This window comes from Myiozetetes cayanensis, unplaced genomic scaffold (assembly GCF_022539395.1).
Source record: "Myiozetetes cayanensis isolate MyiCay16 unplaced genomic scaffold, myiCay2020 scf5-8, whole genome shotgun sequence".
Lineage (NCBI taxonomy): Eukaryota > Metazoa > Chordata > Aves > Passeriformes > Tyrannidae > Myiozetetes > Myiozetetes cayanensis.
The window spans coordinates 36,830,634-36,850,537 of NW_026087742.1; the positions used below are offsets into that span (position 1 = coordinate 36,830,634).

General features: G+C 43.1%; 1 protein-coding gene across 1 annotated transcript in view; it reads left to right on the forward strand.

Moving 5' to 3' along the window:
- HEPHL1 (hephaestin like 1) overlaps positions 1 to 15,445 on the forward strand; it is a 32,890-nt gene extending 17,445 nt beyond the window's left edge. Inside the window, exons 9-20 of the mRNA XM_050333575.1 lie at positions 461 to 672; positions 1,086 to 1,236; positions 2,410 to 2,622; positions 5,195 to 5,408; positions 6,967 to 7,106; positions 8,152 to 8,292; positions 11,364 to 11,470; positions 11,928 to 12,150; positions 12,868 to 13,007; positions 13,628 to 13,787; positions 15,083 to 15,163; positions 15,243 to 15,445. Of these exons, the coding sequence (XP_050189532.1) occupies positions 461 to 672; positions 1,086 to 1,236; positions 2,410 to 2,622; positions 5,195 to 5,408; positions 6,967 to 7,106; positions 8,152 to 8,292; positions 11,364 to 11,470; positions 11,928 to 12,150; positions 12,868 to 13,007; positions 13,628 to 13,787; positions 15,083 to 15,163; positions 15,243 to 15,445 (1,985 nt within the window). The remainder of the gene's footprint in view (positions 1 to 460; positions 673 to 1,085; positions 1,237 to 2,409; positions 2,623 to 5,194; positions 5,409 to 6,966; positions 7,107 to 8,151; positions 8,293 to 11,363; positions 11,471 to 11,927; positions 12,151 to 12,867; positions 13,008 to 13,627; positions 13,788 to 15,082; positions 15,164 to 15,242) is intronic.
- The last annotated feature ends 4,459 nt before the right edge of the window (positions 15,446 to 19,904 follow it).

A 19,904-nucleotide genomic window follows, 5' to 3' on the forward strand; every position in this document is an offset into this window, starting at 1 on the left:
TCAGATTTGTTTAGAATTTCTAAAGACCCACAGCTACAGCTCGGCTTGCTAATGTAACTGCTTTGTTGATGCATAATGAAGAGCCAGAGTCTGAGTTTGTGCCACAGATAAATCTCATGATAGGGCAGGTAATCTACAAACATTAGAGGAAGCCATTTAAGCACCAGGATGAGGTCTGCTGTATTGTCTGATTCAATCCAGATAATCCACAGGAGCGTCAGAAGGTGTCTGGGTGAAGCAGCTAAACTTGTTCTGCAGGGAATGAGCTTGGTTGTCCCCATGGTACAGGACTCGGGTTGTCCCCATGGCATAACTGCCCAGACATTAGGATCATGCTTGAGCTGCAGTTGAAAGTGGGAGCGTCTCCACGGAAATCAGCAGCTATATCTTTCTGACTTCTTGTAGTCAGGAGGACAAAACCTCCCTGTAATCTTGTTGTGTCTCAATATTCTCTCTGCAGGCTATCTGAAGCCAGGAGCCCATGTTAAGCCAGGGGAAACCTTCACTTACAAGTGGAGGGTGCCTGAAAATGGAGGTCCAACAGAGAGTGACCCGCCATGCCTGACCTATCTGTACTACTCAGCCACTGATGCTGTCAAGGACACCAACTCCGGCCTCGTGGGGCCTTTGCTGGTCTGTCGGAAGAACACACTGAATCATGATGGAACACAGGTGCCAAAAGTGAACATCTGCTTGTCCCTAACAGGAGGGTGGTGCACTGGGGGGGTTCCCATATGGTTATTTGCCCAGTTCCCAGTTCAGTTTGCAGAGATTAAACAAAGGTCAGTCCTCAGGGTAAAAGCTGACCTAAGGGGAATGTTAAGGAGATGAAACTGTCATTCCCTAATATCCTGGTTTGTCCCTAGTTGTTCCATCTTTTTCATGCAATTAATGCCTTTTTCACCCCAAGTAATGAACAATTTATTTATCCTTCTGCCTGATGGAAGAATGACAATCACTGTCTCTACACAGACTTAGTAAGAAGGTAGCTTCAGATTTCTGGGGAAAGAAAAATTTGTTAAAAAAAGAAATTCATTCTGAATGAACATACTTTTTGAAGGTCTTGGCTTCTTTTTTCGCTACAGAAAGGAATCGATAGAGAATTTTACCTCCTCTTTTCAATCTTTGATGAGAATGACAGCTGGTATCTGAACAAGAATATTGAAGCATTTACTGGAGACCCTTCAAAAGTAGATGAAAATGATGCTGATTTCAAGGAATCCAACAAAATGCATGGTATGAAATGCCTAATATATGTTACTGATACCTTTTCTTCGATCATATTAGGAAGATGAGTTGGCAGAAAACTGCAGTACACTGAAGAGTGAGGAGGAAAGCTGTCAGTCACCTTATGGTCATGTACATGTTGAAACCCCAGTCATAACAGCAATGAATGCATCCACCCACCAACTATACCTGGAGAATGGGAATAGAGTGCAGGTTTTAGATACAATACTTAGGTCTACAGAAAGACTTAATTCCAGAAACAGGCATCAACTGCAGAAGAAGCCAATGTGCAGTAGTTTTAAATTTCTCCACTGGCCTTGGCACTGATTCAGACAGTAAAGGTCCACCTGCTCTGCTTTGCCATGTCCCACTTGGGCAGCGACCACATCTGGGAGAGGAGAGGTGAAGACTAGGAGAATGGCTAATAGTATTTTAAAACATCACTTCTGTATGTAAGTATCTGACTTCAGCATGTATCTCCTGCAAGGTAATCCTGACATGACAGACTTGAGCAGATTGTATAACCTGTCTTTGCTTTAGTTTTCTGAAGAGCACTGAGACTATATATTGTTAGAGAACCCTAGGGCTTTCTGGACCCATCTATTTTATTCTTGCATTATGAGGTGGATCTCATACTAAAGTTTTGTTCTGTTACACATCTTTCACACACTGATCTCAGCAAACATTTGAGGATTAGGGGGTTTAGCCTCGTAACAGCCTTGTAAAAGAAATGGATACATTTAAGAAGTAAAAGTGGAAGTCAAAGATCAAAATAACATAAAAAGGCTCCATCAGACCTGGATTTATAACCAAGAGTCTTTGTGGCTTTCTCCATAGCCTTGATAACACAGTTATACGTTCTTCAGGCTGAAAGGAGGTACCTAATTTATACACTTAACTGGTGTCTGTGAGGTACTCTGAAAAGCTCAGGAGTGCTGCATCACTGCAAAAGGCTATTACAAGATTTTACAGGCTAAAAGCAAAAAGGTAGAGGGTCAGAGGTTATAGGAATAGCACTCAGATATTAATTTGGTGTCCTCCAGCACTACCTTTGCTTCACAAAATGCCTCTTTAATGCTGTGACTTGCTGAGCCATGAGTCTTTTGCCATGAAGGTGGTAGCAGGCCCTGTGATGAGTTTCTGTGGACCTGTTGCTAACTGGGATCTTTCCTTCTCCTCCAGCTGTCAACGGCTACTTGTATGGTAATCTGCCAGGCCTGACCATGTGCAAGAACGACAAGGTGTCCTGGCACCTCATCGGGCTGGGCAGTCACTATGACATGCACGGCGTTCATTTTCAAGGAAACACCATTGACCTCAGAGGGACAACAAGGGATGGGCTGGCCTTGTTTCCTCATTTATCGGGGACAGCACTGATGCAGCCAGATCGTGTGGGTATGTTCATGAACCGATTTTGGTGGTGTGGCACTTGCAGATACCAGTCAGCCAAAATAACAGTCGGTGGGATGCTGTGCTCTGCACAAGGAGCCTGAAAGTATGGAGACTGTGGAGACCTGGCATAGCTGAGAATTCAGTCTGGATTACTTTTCTGGGAAGGCGCTATAAATCAAATGTGCATGTGCATCAGAGAGTGGAGGCTTCAATGACCTTGTGATGGGAAGAGCAGCAAGCAGAGAGATAGCTAAGAGGATGCTCACAGAATTTCTATAATTCTTAAAACAGGCATTTGTAGAAGAGCAAATTCACTGCTATGTGGATAGTCAGCATCATTTAAGGTATTTTAGGACTTCAACCATAACTTTTCAATAATAGTCAGTGTTTAGGAGTTTCTTCAGAAGCAAACACATTAAAGACACTTTTAATTCTCATGGGTAATCCAGTGATTCATACTTCAAATTAAGAAGGGGTGAATTGTTTGTGGGAGACTTAGCAAATAAGTTTCATAACCAAGACTGCAACATTACTTTGCTTTATATTGGTGCGACTCTGTTTAAATCATTAGAGTCATCAGAGTTGTGCAAGGCTATGCCAAGGGCCATCCTTGGCCAGAGAACCTGATAGTTGGTATGTGTTGCGTACATGCCAGGTGAGACCTCTGGTGCAGCTGTCTGTAAGACAAAATATACTTTCCTTATGCATATCCCAAACATTTCCACCATCTGCCATGAAACTACACTGCAGGACTCACACGAAACAACTATTCCATGAGATTATTAATTTTACCAGCTAACCTTCTACTGGCAATAATGGAAATTGAATTTATTATCAGATCTCTACAATCACCAGTGTATGTGATTTTGTTTAACTGCATGTTATTTTATCGTTTCATCACTTTTGCCCTAGAAGCACAAGGAATGGATTGAGATCCAGTCTGAACAGAGCTGTGTTTCTAATTTTGGTTCCATCACTGACTCATATGCAGACCAGCTGTGAAAGTTCAGCACTTCACAAAGTGCTAGCAGGTGGAGCTGTGAAGGATAACATAGTGGTCAGCTTCTGCTTGAGTAAATGGGAAAGGGAGAAGGAGAGTATAAATATTAAAATCTGCCCATGGACATGCCAAAAGATGTTCCCACCATCACTGCAACCTTTGACCATCAGAGCTACCAAAAAAAAAAAAAAGGCCTATGGTGGCTTGGCCTTTTGTGGAGGGAGTATAAAGAGTCAGAAAGTTGCAGTTTAGCTCCATTGTTTTTACACCATATGGGTGCACATCAAGAAATGGTTATAAGCAGGCATTATTGTACAGTTTGTCTGTGTCTGTACTGCAAAGAGGTCTCCATTAGCCTGATTACACCGAACAACTGCAGGGTCTGAGTGGAAAGTTTCTTGCACCAAAGGCTGGTACAGTGGCTCTGTCCTCAAGGACAAGGAAACAGCATCTCTGAAACACACCCCTTGTTCCTCCATGGCTTTATCAAGTTCTGCAATGAATGCTTCCTCCTACATCTTCTCATGTTCCTTGTGGGCATGTCTGCAGCATGGGTAGCATTGGTGAAAGCTCACTGGCAATCCTGTTCCTGCTGTCAAACATCTAATCAATTGCTTTTTAGAGTTTCTTGGCTAAGCTAATCTAACTCGAATTGTTAGAAGTAGTTTATGGAGCAGGCTAATGGTTCATATGGAGCAAAATAAGGCCATGTTCTGCCAAGTCCTCCACGTGGGTCACCAGCTGGTCGACAGTGGCCGAACATGAGCCAGCAGTGAGTCTAGGTGGCCAAGAAAGCCAATGGCATCCTGGTCTGTATCAGCAATAGTGTGGCCAGCAGGACCAGGGCAGTGATTGTCCCCCTGTACTCGGCACTGGTGAGGCTGCACCTTAAACCCTGTATTTGGTTTTGGGCTGCTCTCTCCAAGAAAGACATTGAGGTGCTGGGGCAGGTCCAGATAAGGGCAACAGAGCTGGGGAGCAGTCTGAAGAACAAGTCTGATGAAGAGGGTCTGAGGAAGCTGGGGGTGTTTAGTCTGAACAAAAGGAGGCTCAGGGGGAACCTTATCACTTTCCACAACTACCGGAAAGGAGACTGCAGTGAGGTGGGGGTCAGTCTCTTCTCCCAAGGAACAACCAATAGGACAAGAGAAAAACAGCCTCAAGTTGTGTCAGGGAAGGTATAGATTAGATACTAGGAAAAAATTTCCTCACAGAAGGAAATTTTCCACTGAAACAGTGGAACACTGAAACACTGAAACTTGCTGCCCAAGCAAGTGGTGGAGGTATTTAAAAGACTACAGATGTGGTGCTTAGGGACTTGACATAGTGGTGCACTGGGCAGTGCTGGGCTAATGGTTGGTTTAATGATCATGGAGGTCTTTTCCAACCTCAAATATTGTATGACTCTATATAAACATCCCCTTGCTTGACTTTCCATACAGTATCACAGATTAGGTTTGTCTGTGGACAGATTTTGTTTGTTCAAGGACAGATCAGAGATCTACACAGAGCCTAATTTGCCAAGCTGCTTTTTATTTTTTAAAACTGATTAAATCTCATGTCCTTTTTTTCCAGGCACATTCAAAGTGGTTTGCAGGACTTTTGATCACTTTGTTGGTGGGATGAAACATCTCTACGAGGTCAGCAGCTGCCACAATACCACCCAAGCCCAGCAGCAGTACGGAACCATGAGACTCTACTACATTGCCGCAGAGGAGGTTGAGTGGGACTATGCCTCAAATAAGAGCTCAGCAGAGAAGATTTACAACGTCAGCAGCAACGAGGAAAGGTACTCAAAGCAAAAAGCACTTGTGGGCATGGGACACACTCATAGTGGAGGGGAATATTTGAAACATCGTTTCACAAAGCTAGCCTTGTACTTTTTAGGAGGAACTCTTTGCAGAACAAAATAACAGAAAACTTATTTATAAAGTCATAACCTCTCAGACTAGACTAGTTCATAGGCACCAGTTTCAAATGTTTTCATCTCTGTGTGTGCTGTAATGTTGTTGAACTCAAAAAGGCTTCCAAGTCCCTAAATCCCTATGTGTGTTTCAGCCATGGCTCAGTGATGCCCCCCAATACTCTCCCTTACTCTTTCCAGTTTCCCCATTGCAGTGCTCTGGTTTTCACATAGAAAGAACCCGGTACCTGTCCCAGGTGTGAGCCCCTGTAGGCAGTGCAGATGCATGAGGGAAGTGTTGAGCCTACTTCTCTGCAGGGTGGTAACCCCTGGCTCCCCTGAAAAGGTTAGAACATAGTAACCCCAAGCGAATGACATTTACATTGCACTGTGCTAAGGAATAAAAATCTTGTGCAGAAAATACCTGTTCCAGATCATATTGCATAGACTGGTCCCTGAGGACACTCTCATGAAAGTGAAAAGGAACAAGGAACATATTTCAAAAATAAACCTTAGGCATCTGGGAAACTTCTTCTTGTAAAGGGGAAGAGGAGTCTGTAAAAAAAGATACCTGAAGAATCTCAGGTGGTGGAGTTTAAAGAAAATATTAACTCCAGCACTGTTAAAGGCTGCTGTTGCAACACAGTCCATTACTACAGTAAGCAGTATCCCTGGGGCACTTTTGGTTTCATTTAGTGTGTTGTGAGTCAACCTTGCAACTCCCCTGCCAGGGGCACCTTGGAGGTGAGCTGCCAGGAGACAGAGCTGCTCTCAGAAGAGGATGGAGCAGATGGCAAGTGTCCTCTGCTGGTGAGTCAGCCCTCTAGGATACCGTGGAAGCAGCAGCAAACTGTGGGTGAATGTGTAAACATGGAGGGCATAAAAAAGCATCCTCTACCAGGTGCAGAAGGGAAAATACATTTCTCACTTTATTGTCATGCTGGGAAAGCATCCAGCCCTGCACAGAACACAGCAGCAAAGGCCAGAGTAAAGCAGCTCCCTCTTATCTCAGATGATGGCATTTGCTTTTGAAGGTCAAGCTTTGGTTATCATCTTCCTGTGGCTGACTAATAGCCAAGGTAGTGAAAGCAACCACTGAGATAAAAGGATTCAGGTTTTCAGGGACAGACAGTATCTTTTATTGGAGAGAAGAATGCAGCTGGAGAGAGTGGCTGAACCCACTCTTACCTTGAACTTCACCTCTGCTCTGACAGCTCTGGTGAAGGAACTCCCAAAAGTTTGTGGTGAGTGCAACTTATCCTCAGCTACCTGTTTAAAGAAGGTGTGTGTTTGGTGAGGATTATCACTCTTATTTTTTGCTGTTTAAAATCTCTTGCAGTACTCAAGGTTGTATATTCTTATCAAATCTTTTGTGACTAACACAATAGTTAATAGATTTTAGATGTTTAAAGTTTAGTGGTTTTATTGCCTTTTTATTTTGCAGCTATGGGCATATTTTTCTGAGCCAAGCAGAAGATCTGATTGGTTCAAAATACAAGAAGGTGGTTTACAGGGAGTACACAAATGGCAACTTCACACATCGCAAAATGAGGACAGAAGAGGAGGAACACTTGGAAATCCTGGGCAAGTAATTCTCACATCTCTCAGATGAAGCCTGGTCAGTGAGAGGATTGCTTTCTAAAAACTAAGAGTTTTACCAGCTTTGTTAGGACAGAAAACAAGGAGCACAGATTATCAGTGATTTTACAGACAATTTATATAATTGCTGAGATAATTCATTCTTGAACATGAATAAGGAATTTCCTAAGGAGTAAATACAGGGAGGATGCTAAAACTGCAACTTCAGGATTCACCTTAGCTTTAGAGCTTGTAACATAGGGGAGACTCTTGTAGGCAGATTAAAACAATATAAAGGGGCTGGATTTGCATTTGCAATTGGGCAAGACATATTTTTACATGTCATAAAATAACAATCAGCTCGTTTTTTATGGGATGAGAAGTGGACAACAACTGGTCATAAAGTAGTCACAGAATCATAGAATATTCTGAGGTGGAAGATCATTGAAGTCCAAGTCCTGGACCTGCACAAGACAGCCCCAAGAGTCACACCATGTGCCTGAGAGCATTGTCCAAACACTTCTTGAACTCTGTCAGGCTTGGTGCTGTGACAACATCTCTGGGGAGTCTCTTCAGTGCCCAACCACCCTCTGGGTGAAGAACATTTGCCTAATATTTAAACCTAAACTTCACCTGACACAGCTCCAGGCCGTTGCCAGGGGACAAGACTCTCTAGGTATGTATTTGATGTTTCCTTTTTTCTTGAAGTACAAAAGTTAAAAAAAAAAAAAAGATAATAAAAAGCGGTTACCAGCTTAAGATATAAAATTTTAAAAAATACAAAAACCATCCACAAGAATTTTCTTTAAAAACAAGCTGTCCAAAAACCTGCCTCAAGAGTGAACATTACTCTTCATTGACCAAAAAGAAAAGAGATTATTTGTGTATATGGAGCTGAGATAACTAACCAATTTTGAGGGCTTTGCTGAAAGAATAGAAAAGCCCAAGGGTTTTGATAAAGAGCTTGGCTCCACTCCTAGACCAACCTACTGAAAGTTTATTGAAATCAGAAAAGCAGCATTGATCACAAGCATTGTCTGTTTGAATTTAGGGCCGTTACTCCATGCTGAGGTCGGTGACTCCGTACTGATTGTATTTAAGAACAAAGCCAGCAGGCCTTATTCAATAAGTGCACATGGCATAGAAGAAGTGGGTTGTGAAGAACAGCCTGAGACACCAATTACCCTCCCTGGTAAGCCACTTCTTTTTTTATTTTTTTTTTATTTTAGTCTCTTTTCTTTGAGCTAGAAAAGTTGCTTAGAAAAGAATTTAAACACATGAGTGATAATCCCTTTTTTGAGCTTGCACATACGCATATGTTGACCAAGGCATAATATGCTCAATGTTTGCTCAGCTATAATTCTGAGTTGTTACACATGTAGGTTCCTGATCAAGTGAGCATGTTTGGGCAGAGACTGAACCTTTGTTCCTATCGGGGTAGAAAAAGGAATGTAATATTACTGGAAAACATCCAAAATAAAGCAGAAGCAGGACCATCATGGCAAGAGAAGTGTAAGGTAGTGCTGCATTTGCCTCCAGACTGACACTCTAACAATGTTTTAAAACCTTTCAAACTCGGTGGTACAGCTGCAGATGGCAGTATTAACTGCCTCTCTATTAAGCTATACAGAATTAGCATTTGCATTCAGAGCTGATGCATAAAATGTAGGTAGCTGTCATACAAATTAAAAATCTTTGAAAAAGTGTACCAAATGTGCCTCAGTTGCTAGTGAGGAAATAAGTAGAAAACAGTTCTCACAGCACTGAAATTTTTTAAATAGAAAAATTCCCATTAAACTTTCTGAACTTCAATTTTTATGCTGGGTTTTATACTCTGATAGGAAATTAACTCAAACCCAGGCATAATAGTCAATCCAAAATGTACATACCTTTGCTTTCCAACATCCATGCAATTTTTTTCACAGTATTTTTGAAACTTCAGTGTGAAACTGAGTGAAAAGAAATTCTGATGTAATAAACCTCTTTGTAAGCTGAAATTTCTTTCCTGTAAGCAGTAGTACCGGTACAGTACAATCACACAGAAACTCATGGCCAAATGTGAGCCAACATCTGCCTTGCTGGATTTTGACAAACGAATACCTGTGGCTAATACATAGGGGGGAAAAAATACAGCTGATTTATATGATTCCTTTTTTTTGTTATTTGCTCCATGATGATGATGCTGACAATTGAGGTATAACACTGGGAACACTACTGTCATGTCTCCTGTGTCCACAGGGGAGCAGGCTTGAGATGAGTTAGATGAGGGAAGGAGTCTGTGAGAGTAAGCCAAAACATTCTTCAGCAAGATCTAAGAACAGACTTCTCCTTAGGAGTTTGGGAGAAACAGTTAACATAAAAAACAAATCCCTCAAAACAAGAATAATTCCTGTGCACTTCAGTCCCTGCCACTGTCACCTAGAAATCGTCGCTCTCTGTCTTCCTAGGCCAGGCTGGACTGCTCACCCCAAGCTTCCCAGAGTCCCTATAATTCTCCTAAATGAGTCATCAAACAGATTTATATCCTGATAAATTGTGCTCCTGAAAGCACTGCCAGCTCCCAAACAGACTGTGGGGGGCATGGTAAATAGATGCAGAGTGCAGATTCACAGCAGCCTAAGCCAAGCCAGCTCCCAGCTGCCACAGCTTTGTCCTCTCCCTGGCCATTCTTTCATCTATGCAGTAATAAAAAGGAGAAAACACCAATTTTCCTCATGTTTATCAGTCTTTTCACGAGTTATGCTTTATTTACACTTCAAAGATAGGTCTTCAATGCCTTTTCTGAAATGTCTCAAGTTTTAAGTAGAGTGGAAATTTTTTCCATCTACAGCCTCCAAACATCCTGAAGTGGGGAGTAAAAAGTAAGGAAGTGATGGAGTACCATGACCTGCCTCCCTTCTCACATCACACCGTCTAAAAAGAGGTGATCACATGTAGGTTAGATACAGGTGGATGACAAACTCTTCCCTGGCTTATGTCTCCATGACATGAACGCTCTGGAGACTGAGGGCTTTCTTGTTAATGTTTTCTGTCCTATTAGTGTAGTGCTGTGTCTTGTAAGCCTTTCTGATCTCTGCTGAGGTGTGTAAACCCACACTGTAATGAACAGAAGATGCTTGTCCTGTAAGGTAAAAAGACACTGCAATACTTAGTGAGACCCATCTCAATATAGTATGACAGTTGAGAGGTACCTTTTTTTTTTTTTTGTTATCTCTGTGCAATAATATCTACTGTTGCATCATCTGTGAAAACAATGGAGTGGCTCAGTGACACAAAGCTAGGCGCAGTCACTTCACAGCTATTTAGGCTTAGAAACTGCTCCTTGTCTTGATGCCCACAGCTGTTGGCAGCTGTTGGGTTGTGGCTGTAAGACCATGGTCAAGATTTCTGTGATTTCCTTGTTTTACCCTGACTCATAACATGTCCCAAGATGCTCTTGGCTGTTGTCGTCCTAGAAGAGTTTTGGGCCTGAGGTTGCCTGGTTCAGCATCTTTCCACCACTTAACATGGCAAGTTGCTGACAAGCAAAAAAAAATAAAGAAAAATTAAGAAAAAATGCGGAGACACACAGCACAGGCACATCCGAACACAGATATTTGTGTTTAGTGTAGAGAACTGATCCACATCCAAATAGATAATTTCCTCTTTTTAAATCAGAGGTCAGCGAATTTCTGCTCATGGAGGATGTGGCAGATGTGATCACTTTGGGGAAGGGGCAGAGGTTCTGGTAATTGCTGTGGAGCAGAGGTTTATCTGGTAGAGGACAGGTGCCTCCTGCTGCTCCCAGTCAGGAGGTTGTTCGTACTTAGCTCCCCTCAGACTCCCAGGTGCTACACTGCTGCAGCACCTTCTGCAAAATCCCAGTGGCAACTGCCACATCTTTTTGCCCTTCTCAATTGACAGCTTGGCTCCCAACATCTTCAACTGACCTTAAACATCAGCAGCCAAGATCATTGAACTGCTACAAGTTTTGCCAAGGAGGAAGATGAAGAATCTTGTCTGTAAGCTTCCCTCTGTGAGATGCCACTGTTCTAAGTATCATTTGCAGATCTTTTCCAGGGCAATATGCCTTCATTTACACCACTGGAACTTCACTGACCTCCTGGAAAGCAGAATCATATTCCTATCCCATTGCTGCATGCTTCCACAGATAGTTTTGATACAGATCTTTTTTTGATGAGGAGAGTAGCAGATCTGAGTTACACTCTCTTCAAAGCCTCTGATACCCAGCTGCTCATGGTAAAATTATTCTCTCTGTTTCAGGGGAAATAAACACTTACAGGTGGAATGTCCCAGAACGATCTGGTCCTGGTAAAACAGATCCAAACTGTATCACTTGGGTTTATTATTCAACGGCAAATTTTGTAAAGGTAACCAAGAAATGGCCCTTAAAGCTTACATTACTTTGGCTAAAGCATCCTGCCTTGCATAATGTTTCTGAAAGGATTCTGCTTCTCATTCTGGGGAGGACCACAGGCTAGAAGAGCCCTTTACAGAGGCAGATACTTTGTCCTCTTTGATAACAGTTGCACATGCCTGGATAATTTCATCTACTGAAATCCCAAGGGATACACCATGGTAATATGATTTCTTCCTTAAAGAATAATTGAAGGGATTTTGGGTGAAGGCAAAACATTACACAAAATCACAGAATCACAGAATGGGTAGGGTTGGAAGTCATTGCTTTGGTGAATTAACACAGAGACATGTAGAAAGAAATTTATTCTCATCTGATAGGAAAAAGGAATTTAATCTTTAATTAGTCTGTACCTATTCCATGACTGGAGGAACTGAGAATCTGTAATACATGTATTTATTTTATTTCAGGACACATACAGCGGTCTGATTGGGCCTCTTGTAGTTTGCAGAAAAGGAACTCTAGATGAAAGAGGTCTAAGAAAAGACATTGATCGTGAATTTACTCTTCTCTTTATGGTGTTTGATGAAAATCAGTCCTGGTATTTGAAAGAAAATATTGAAACATACCTTCATAAGAATCCTGATGATTTTAATTTCACTAAGAACTTTGCAGAAGGCAACAGCATGCACGGTATGTAGGACTCGGTGGCTGCAGCCAAGAGGACAGAGGTTTATTTTTAGGAAAACATTGGACTTAGCCTGCCGTTCCTCAACCATGTGACAACTTCATAAACTGCAATGCTGGAAACAAAAAGATTTCCTGAGGCCCAGCCAAGATATTTTTCTAACAAGATAGCTTAGTTGTATACACTTGGGAAGAGGCTGGCCTGCCAGACTTCCCTTGCTATTTGGGAGCCATGTTCCTCACAGGCTTGTTCTGTGGTAGCATAAGGATGATATTTTAAAACTGTGGCTGTAGTAGCAACCAGCCCAGGAGCCAGACAGAACATTCTGCATGGGGACATGAACAGCCCTGGCAAAGCAAAATTCTTTCTACAGGTGGCACCCATTTTGGGCAACAATTCTATTTTCCTCTTTTTCCATGTAGCTTCTCAGCAAAAATCCTGTTTGTTCAGGAGTTCAATCTCAACTAGTAAAAAGTCGATATCATGCTTTTCAAGACAATGTTTGCTGATGTATGATTTGGAAACTGAAACAAAAGCATGACTGTTTCCCCACAATGGCAGTGGGTCACTATGGAAAGCCCTTGCCTCGACCACACATGCCTGTCCCCTCTCTGCGTGGCCACTCCTTCTTCCCCAAAAGTCCAAAGTGTGCCTCAAACACAGGTTGTCATCATCCATAAGATGGCCAGTTATTAATCATCCCTATTTTGCCACTCTTCCAGCAATCAATGGGAAGATTTATAACAGTCTCTTGGGTCTAACAATGAATGAAGGTGACAGGACAAACTGGTATTTGATAGGAATGGGCAATGAAGTGGATATCCATACAGTTCACTTCCATGCACAGACCTTCATCTTCAAGGTTAGTAAAATAAATCAAGGTAAAACCTATATAGTGTGATGGGAAATTTCTGAAAAAAAACAAACCAAACTAAACCAGGTTCCAGCTTTGTTTTGTAGCTTGGGCACAGAGCCCTTGCCTGGTGCTGAGGTTGGTGGGAGTTTTGCACGTGAAGGTATTAGAAGATGAATGATATTCTTGCAAACCTTCTATAACTCTGAGCCATATTCATGTTATGAAACATGAATACAGGGCACTATTAGATGACATGGTTAAGTGGGTTAAAATACATGTTTACCCATGGGTATATGGAAAGATACACGGGCAAAATCAGAGCTACACCTGCTTAGAGTATGGTTTTATGTTGTAACAGCTTGCAGGCAGGACTACCTAAAAAAATCTGTCTTTCAAAGAAACACCTCTGCTCATCCAGTACCTGTAGTCACCAGAAGGAGTCTCCTGTTGTTATTTAGTGGATTAAATGAGACATGTCCCCAGACCGCAGTTTCCCTGGATGAGGCTCTCTTAGAAATGTACAAGAAGCAGCATTTCATCTGCCTTGAGGAGCTGGAAGTTTAACTGGAATATTTCAGTGCCTGTGGGGGTATTTGAGCCAACTCTCTGCTTTTTCCTTGCCACAGACAGATAAGGACCACAGAGGAGACGTATATGACCTTTTCCCTGGGACTTTCCAAACAGTTGAACTCGTAGCAGAAAACCCTGGAACATGGCTTCTGCACTGCCACGTAGCTGATCACATCCATGCTGGCATGGAGACAACCTACACCATCAATAAATCAGGTGCAGTATCAGAAACTTCCTAGACTCAGAGATGGTATTGCAGCATAGCTGGATGGATGGAAGGCAGATAAGAAAGGAGGAGATCCAGTGTCATTGCCGCACCCTGCACACTGGTGGGAAGCACCTGTGCGTTACTGCCATGGCCAGTCAGCATCATCTAGGGACAGGACGAACACCCTCAGTGACATGGCAAAGACAGTAATCTTTGTTGCACTCTGCAATTTACAAAGAGTTGGTGCTTCACAAGTGCCCTTCTGACACAGTGGCAGCCTGTGGACCATTAGCCATCCACAGGTGGTGCAGAAAACATCTGCAGAGCTGGTTTTAAGTCCTTTTTGCCACACGGTGTGTGGAAGGAAGGGCCTACAGTCTGGCATGGTGGTGGTTCCTCCTTGTGATAACTGCTGACTCACAGAGGCAGACCAGCTGAGATAAAAGATGCTCCAGAAAATGATTGTTCAATCTTGTCCAAGAAATAGGCGATCCCTTGACTAAAAGAAGTTGGCAAACCTTTTGAGTGGTGCTGGTTCCTTCCATCACATGTGAGTGAGTGAAGCCAAAAGTACATTGTGAGCCTCTCTATATCACATAACTTCACTAAACATCAGGATTCAGCCTGTCCTGCCTGGGTCCCCACTGTGCTGTCTACACTCCTCTGCAGGGGTTGTAACAGTGCCACCAGGCACTCATACCTGTAACCATGTAGCAGCAGGATGAAAAATGTAATGGCCAAATGTATCCAAAATACTCCTCCTTTGGATAAGGTGAATTTATTTTTACCACATATTCCTGTCGGCTGTGAAATTTTGAATGAACAAGCAAGTGCAGAACTGAACCATGGAATGGTTTGGGTTGGAAGAGGCCTTAAAGATCATCTGGTTCTAACCCCTCTGCCATGAACAGGAACACCTTTCACTAGGCCTTGAACGCTGCCAGGGATGGGGTATCCACACATTCTCTGGGCAACCTGTGACAGTGCCTCATCACCCTCATCATAAAAAATTTATTTCTTATGTCAAATCTAAACCCACCCTCTTTCAATTTAAAACAGCTACCCTTTGTCCTATCACTACAGTAAATAATAAATAATAAATAGTAAATAGAGATGCCTACAGAGAAGGGGATGTTGCCCATGGAGGTGCCCAGAGCAACAGCTGTGCTGATCTAATCATGATTTCTGTTCAGATCAACTAGGTAGAAATAATTAAATAAAATCAGCACTACTTTTTTTCAAAAGAGAAAAAATTATTTATTAAGGCTTTTGACTTAACTATGCTTTTCTTCTCCCTGCACAGAGTGGAAAGTTCCATCAGAAGGAGGACTCACAACTGGAGCATACAATACAACTACTGCAACAAACAGAACCACTGGAAAGGGTAAGGATTTTTTAAATTGTCATTTCAAATTCTTCAGATTCTTGCGTAGCTTTCTTATTTACAACTTCTCTTTTAACAGATGATGACAGCAAGGGGGGCAATTATTTTGGCAAAACTCTGAGTCCTGGAGAAACCAGCCTGATACTCGCAGCTTTTTTTTTCATTGGACTTGTTCTGCTGTCAACAGCATTAATCTTCTTCTGCCTTGTCACCCGCCAAGGAAACAGGATCCATTACACAGCTCTGCATGACAAAAGTGCACTTCTGACAGATTCCTTGTAAATCCCCGTTTTTAATATCATTCACAGGGCCTCACTGGATTTCACAACATAGAATCATAAAATCATTAGGGTGGGAAAATACCTCTAAGATCACTGAGTCCAACCATTAACCTAATACCGCCAGGTGACATGCTGCTAATGAAACTGGAGCGAGGCATATGCTGATAGTCCTATCCATAGCCAGCACTCACAAGAGTGAACATGAGCTGTAGGGCTCAGCTCTGAGAGCCACTTACCACCCACCACCATTTCCACTTCTCTGGAGTTCAGCTGAGCTTTGCCTGAGATCCAATACAGCAGCTGAACAGAGCAGCACACCTCTTGGCATCCGCATCAGGTACACAGGATTTCTACAGGAGCAAGGAGCAAGCAGCAGGGCATCCATGTGCTCTGCGCAGAAACATGGGGCTCACACTAGGAAGAACCACCACCAGGGACTGTTTTAAGTTATTGGCTTCTGGAGGAGCAGGTGTTAATAATAAAGTTCCTGCAGTTTCCCAAAGTCTGACTCAATGAATTCACCAACATTTAAGTGATTCTCCTTTTTTTTTTTTTTTTCCCCCCTGTCAAATGAGGAAACTCTGCACTGGGACAGATTTTTGAAGGCGTTTAGGGACCTACCAACATATTTTAGCACCTGATGGGTTCAGCAGTGCCCCCGCTGTTAGTTTCTAACAGCTTTTATTAATATCTTTAAAAATCTAGCCCTGAGCAACCTCCAGCAAGTTAGTTGACTTTGTAATTGCTCCTTGTTGTGGTCCTGATTCTGTACCTCTTCTTTGCACTGAGCAGCACCTCACTCCCTACCTGTAAAGAAGCCATCAGGACGCTGACCTTTGTGCTCTGTGAGGGAGACAGGCAGAATCAGGCCATGTTTAGTGATACTTGAATGTTTATAGATCTTTTGTAGTTAGACAGTGCTCATTCTTGCCTGTTCATGCCAGCTATAGGTCTTGCAGAGAACTCCACAACAAACGCTATTGTGAAACTGTCTGTCCAAATTTGATTTTGAATGTAAATTCAAGTTGCTGGGAGTTTTTTTAAATTTTATTTTTTCCACTTCTCTATTTTGAAGTATATTCAAATGCAGGAAACTTTACTGTGTTTCACTCCTACTGTAGCTTAATGGTGTCCTGCACTGATGTCCAGTCAAACAACATGTTGAAGTTTCTTGGATGTTTCTCAGTTATTTCTTGATTCTTTTTTCCTCAGTAATTTAAGAGTGCACATGTGAGGTAGAACTGCAGGACTGAGCCGTAACAGAATTTATATCATAGCAACAAACACTTATAAACTCCTTCTCAAAATCTTCCATTTGAGCTGGTGAAACCAGATACTCTAATGCCTTTCATTTTCCTGTTTTGTAAGCATTAAAATTGGGGTCTCCTGTTCTGTGCAAAAAGACTGTCTGTCTGCACAGAACATTTGTTCTCTGTTTATATATAAAATTAAAGCCTTTCACTTAAACATGCAATATTAAGAAAGAAAATTATTTGGCTCTTCTTGGGTAGCTAATGCGCCTGATGTTTTAGAAACAGAGTTATAAATATCTTTTGACTGTAGAAACTAGCCAGCCAAAGTGATTACAATGATAATAAAAAATCCAGTTATTTGTATGAACCTCCTGGCACAGTTCTCAGCTTGTCAGCTGGATGGTGGCTGTGAAACCAGAGCGAAGCCTCCGAAGGGCCCCAGGACATCACCGCTGCTGGACCAGTGACACAGCCTGCCACAGACATCATGAAGCATAAAGCACTGAGTTTACCATGGCCTGCCTGCTGCAGGCAGCCCTGTGCCAGCTGTGCCCTGACACTTGTGATGAAGAACAGCATCTCTGTTGGTCTGAAGCACCAGCAGTAACAGAGTTAAGCAACAAAATGAATAAAAAATCGTCACCAGAGCAGGCATGTTCTCCACATATTGCTACAGGTCCTCAAGTATGAAAGATCTGGATTATGAACTGGGGTAGCAGTTGGGAACTGTCCTAGAACCGAAAAGTTTCCAGAGCAATAGGCAGCCCTATCAGTCCTACAATGCGAGCTGGCTGAAACCATTCTAAAAAAAAACCAATTCCAAAAAACAAATAGAAAAGTGGCCAAAGGAACAAAACAGAACATGGAAGAATTTAAACTGGTTGTTTGGTTTGTTTGTTTGTTTGTTTTTAACCGAAGAAAATTGTGCCTTGGGAAGGTTTTTGAAGGACTCAGTGCATAGATAAGAGACTTGGATGAATATAACCTGCTTACATTTCCATAAGATGTTTGAGAAGGTCTTCAGTTAAAGCTCCTTAAGGAAATGAAATCACAATGGAATGAGATGAAGAGTCCATGGAGGCTAATTAACTGGTTAAAAGACAGTGAAAAATGGTCAGATTTCATACTGAAAGTCACTCATGGAGTGCTACAAATACCCTCGCTCTTCAGTATTTTCTGCAATTGTTGTGAAAAAGGGATGCCAAGTTGAGGGAGAATCATAAGTAAATGTAGCACAAAAAAGAGAGTGATAAAAAGACAAAATTTAGTACTGATACGTTTACAATATTACTTGTAGAAAAAAGCAATCCTAGCCTTATATGCATCACACTGTCTAAGCATCTCAAAAATGGGATCTTATTTGTAATACTTTATTGGCAACATTATCTCCAGTGCTTTTTAGAGGGCAGAAGGGCAATTCAATACTAGGAATCACTAAGAATTAACACAGCAAAACAAAAAACCACTTAGTACCATTACAAAAATGTCTGAGGCACCTGCATCTTGAATGCAGCATGAGTCAAATCCCCAACCCCATCCAGACAGCAGCTCAGGATCAGGACAGAATTAATAAGAAAGGGAATCAGTGTTGTAGAAGAGTTTCCGTATGAGGTATGATTTCTTTGGATTATACCTTGGAAAAAATAGAAAGGAAAATTGAAAACAGATAGGATAGTGATTTTGTAAAGGGGAGAGTTGAGTGGAGAAGGCAAGTTTGTCCTTTTGGCAGAGGCAATGAGCTGGGGGAGAACTGCATGAAAGCACAGCACAGCAGTTAGCTCTTCACGAGTCAGACAGCCACCTCTGAGACTCCTGGGGTGAGAGGATACTCCAGGTTTACAGACATCTAGAAACCACCACAAAAAATACAAGAGGGAAAATTAAGGTTATTAAAGGTGAAGGCATCCCACTGACTCTTCCAAGAAGTGATCTGAGAAGTGGTGATCAAATACTTTGGGTGGGGAAAACACCACAGCACATGGTGGTAGGTTAGTGGCTTGGACCATTTGTCCAGCTGGTGTGGGGAAGTGTGTGCTGAGACAGCCAGGGCTCATCAGCCTGGAGAAAGCGGCTCAGTGGCCTTCACAGTGTGTGCAAACAGTTGATGGGAGCACAACATGGGTGGAGCCAGGTTCTTGGTGGTGCCTTGTGAGAGGACCTGAGCGGATGGACACAAAATGTGACCCAAGAAGTCTCCATTCAAACCCTGCACCTGGGTCAAGGCAATCACAGATATGAGTACAGATTGGGAGAAGAGCTCATTGAGTGAGTCTCCTAATTGGAAGTTCTTATGGATAAAAAGCTGGACATGAGCCAACAGTGTGCACTCACAGCCCAGAAGGTCAGCCGCATCCTGAGCTGCATCAAAAGCAGTGTGGCCATCAGGGCAAGGCAGGTGACACTACCCTTCTACTCTGCTCTCATCAGACCCCACCTGGAGTACTGCATCCAGCTCTGGGGCTCCCAACATCAGGACACAGACACGTTAGAGCATGTTCAGAGGAGGCCACAAAGATGATCTGAGTGAGGGCTGGAGCACCTCTCCTAGAAGACAGACTGACAGATTTGGAATTGTTCAGCCCAGAGAAGAGGTCTCTAGGGAGACCTCATTACAGCCTCCTAGTACATAAATGGGGCTTATAAAAGAGAGAGAGAGAGCAACTTTTTACAAGGATATGCAATGATAGGACAGTGGGGGAATGGCTTTAAACTGAACAAGGTTCGGTTTAGATTAGCTATTAGGAAGAAATTCTTTACTGTGGGGGCGGTGAGACACTAGCACACGTTCTCCAGAGAAGCTGTGGATGCCCCATCCCTGGAAGCATTCAGTGCCAGACTGTTCAGAGCTCTGGGCAACTTGCTCTAATGGGAGGTGTCCCTGCCCACGGCAGGGGGTTGGAACTAGATGATCCTTAAGGTCCCTTCCAACCCAAACGATTCTGTTATTCTGTGACCCCAGGGGACACACCACGGCGCCCGGCACGGCCCAGATCCCCTGCGCCGAGCGGGGAGGGCTGCACGGTCCGAGTTCCCGCCATGAGGGGCGGCACAGCCCGCTCGCAGCGCGCCCCGCCCCGCCATGGCCGGGCGGGGCCGGGCCGGGCCGCTGGGGCGCTGCCGAGCCGCGCCGGGCGGAGCCCAGCCCAGCATAGCCCAGCCCAGCCCAGCCGCGGCGTGCCTGGCCGGGCCGGGCCGTGCTGAGCCGAG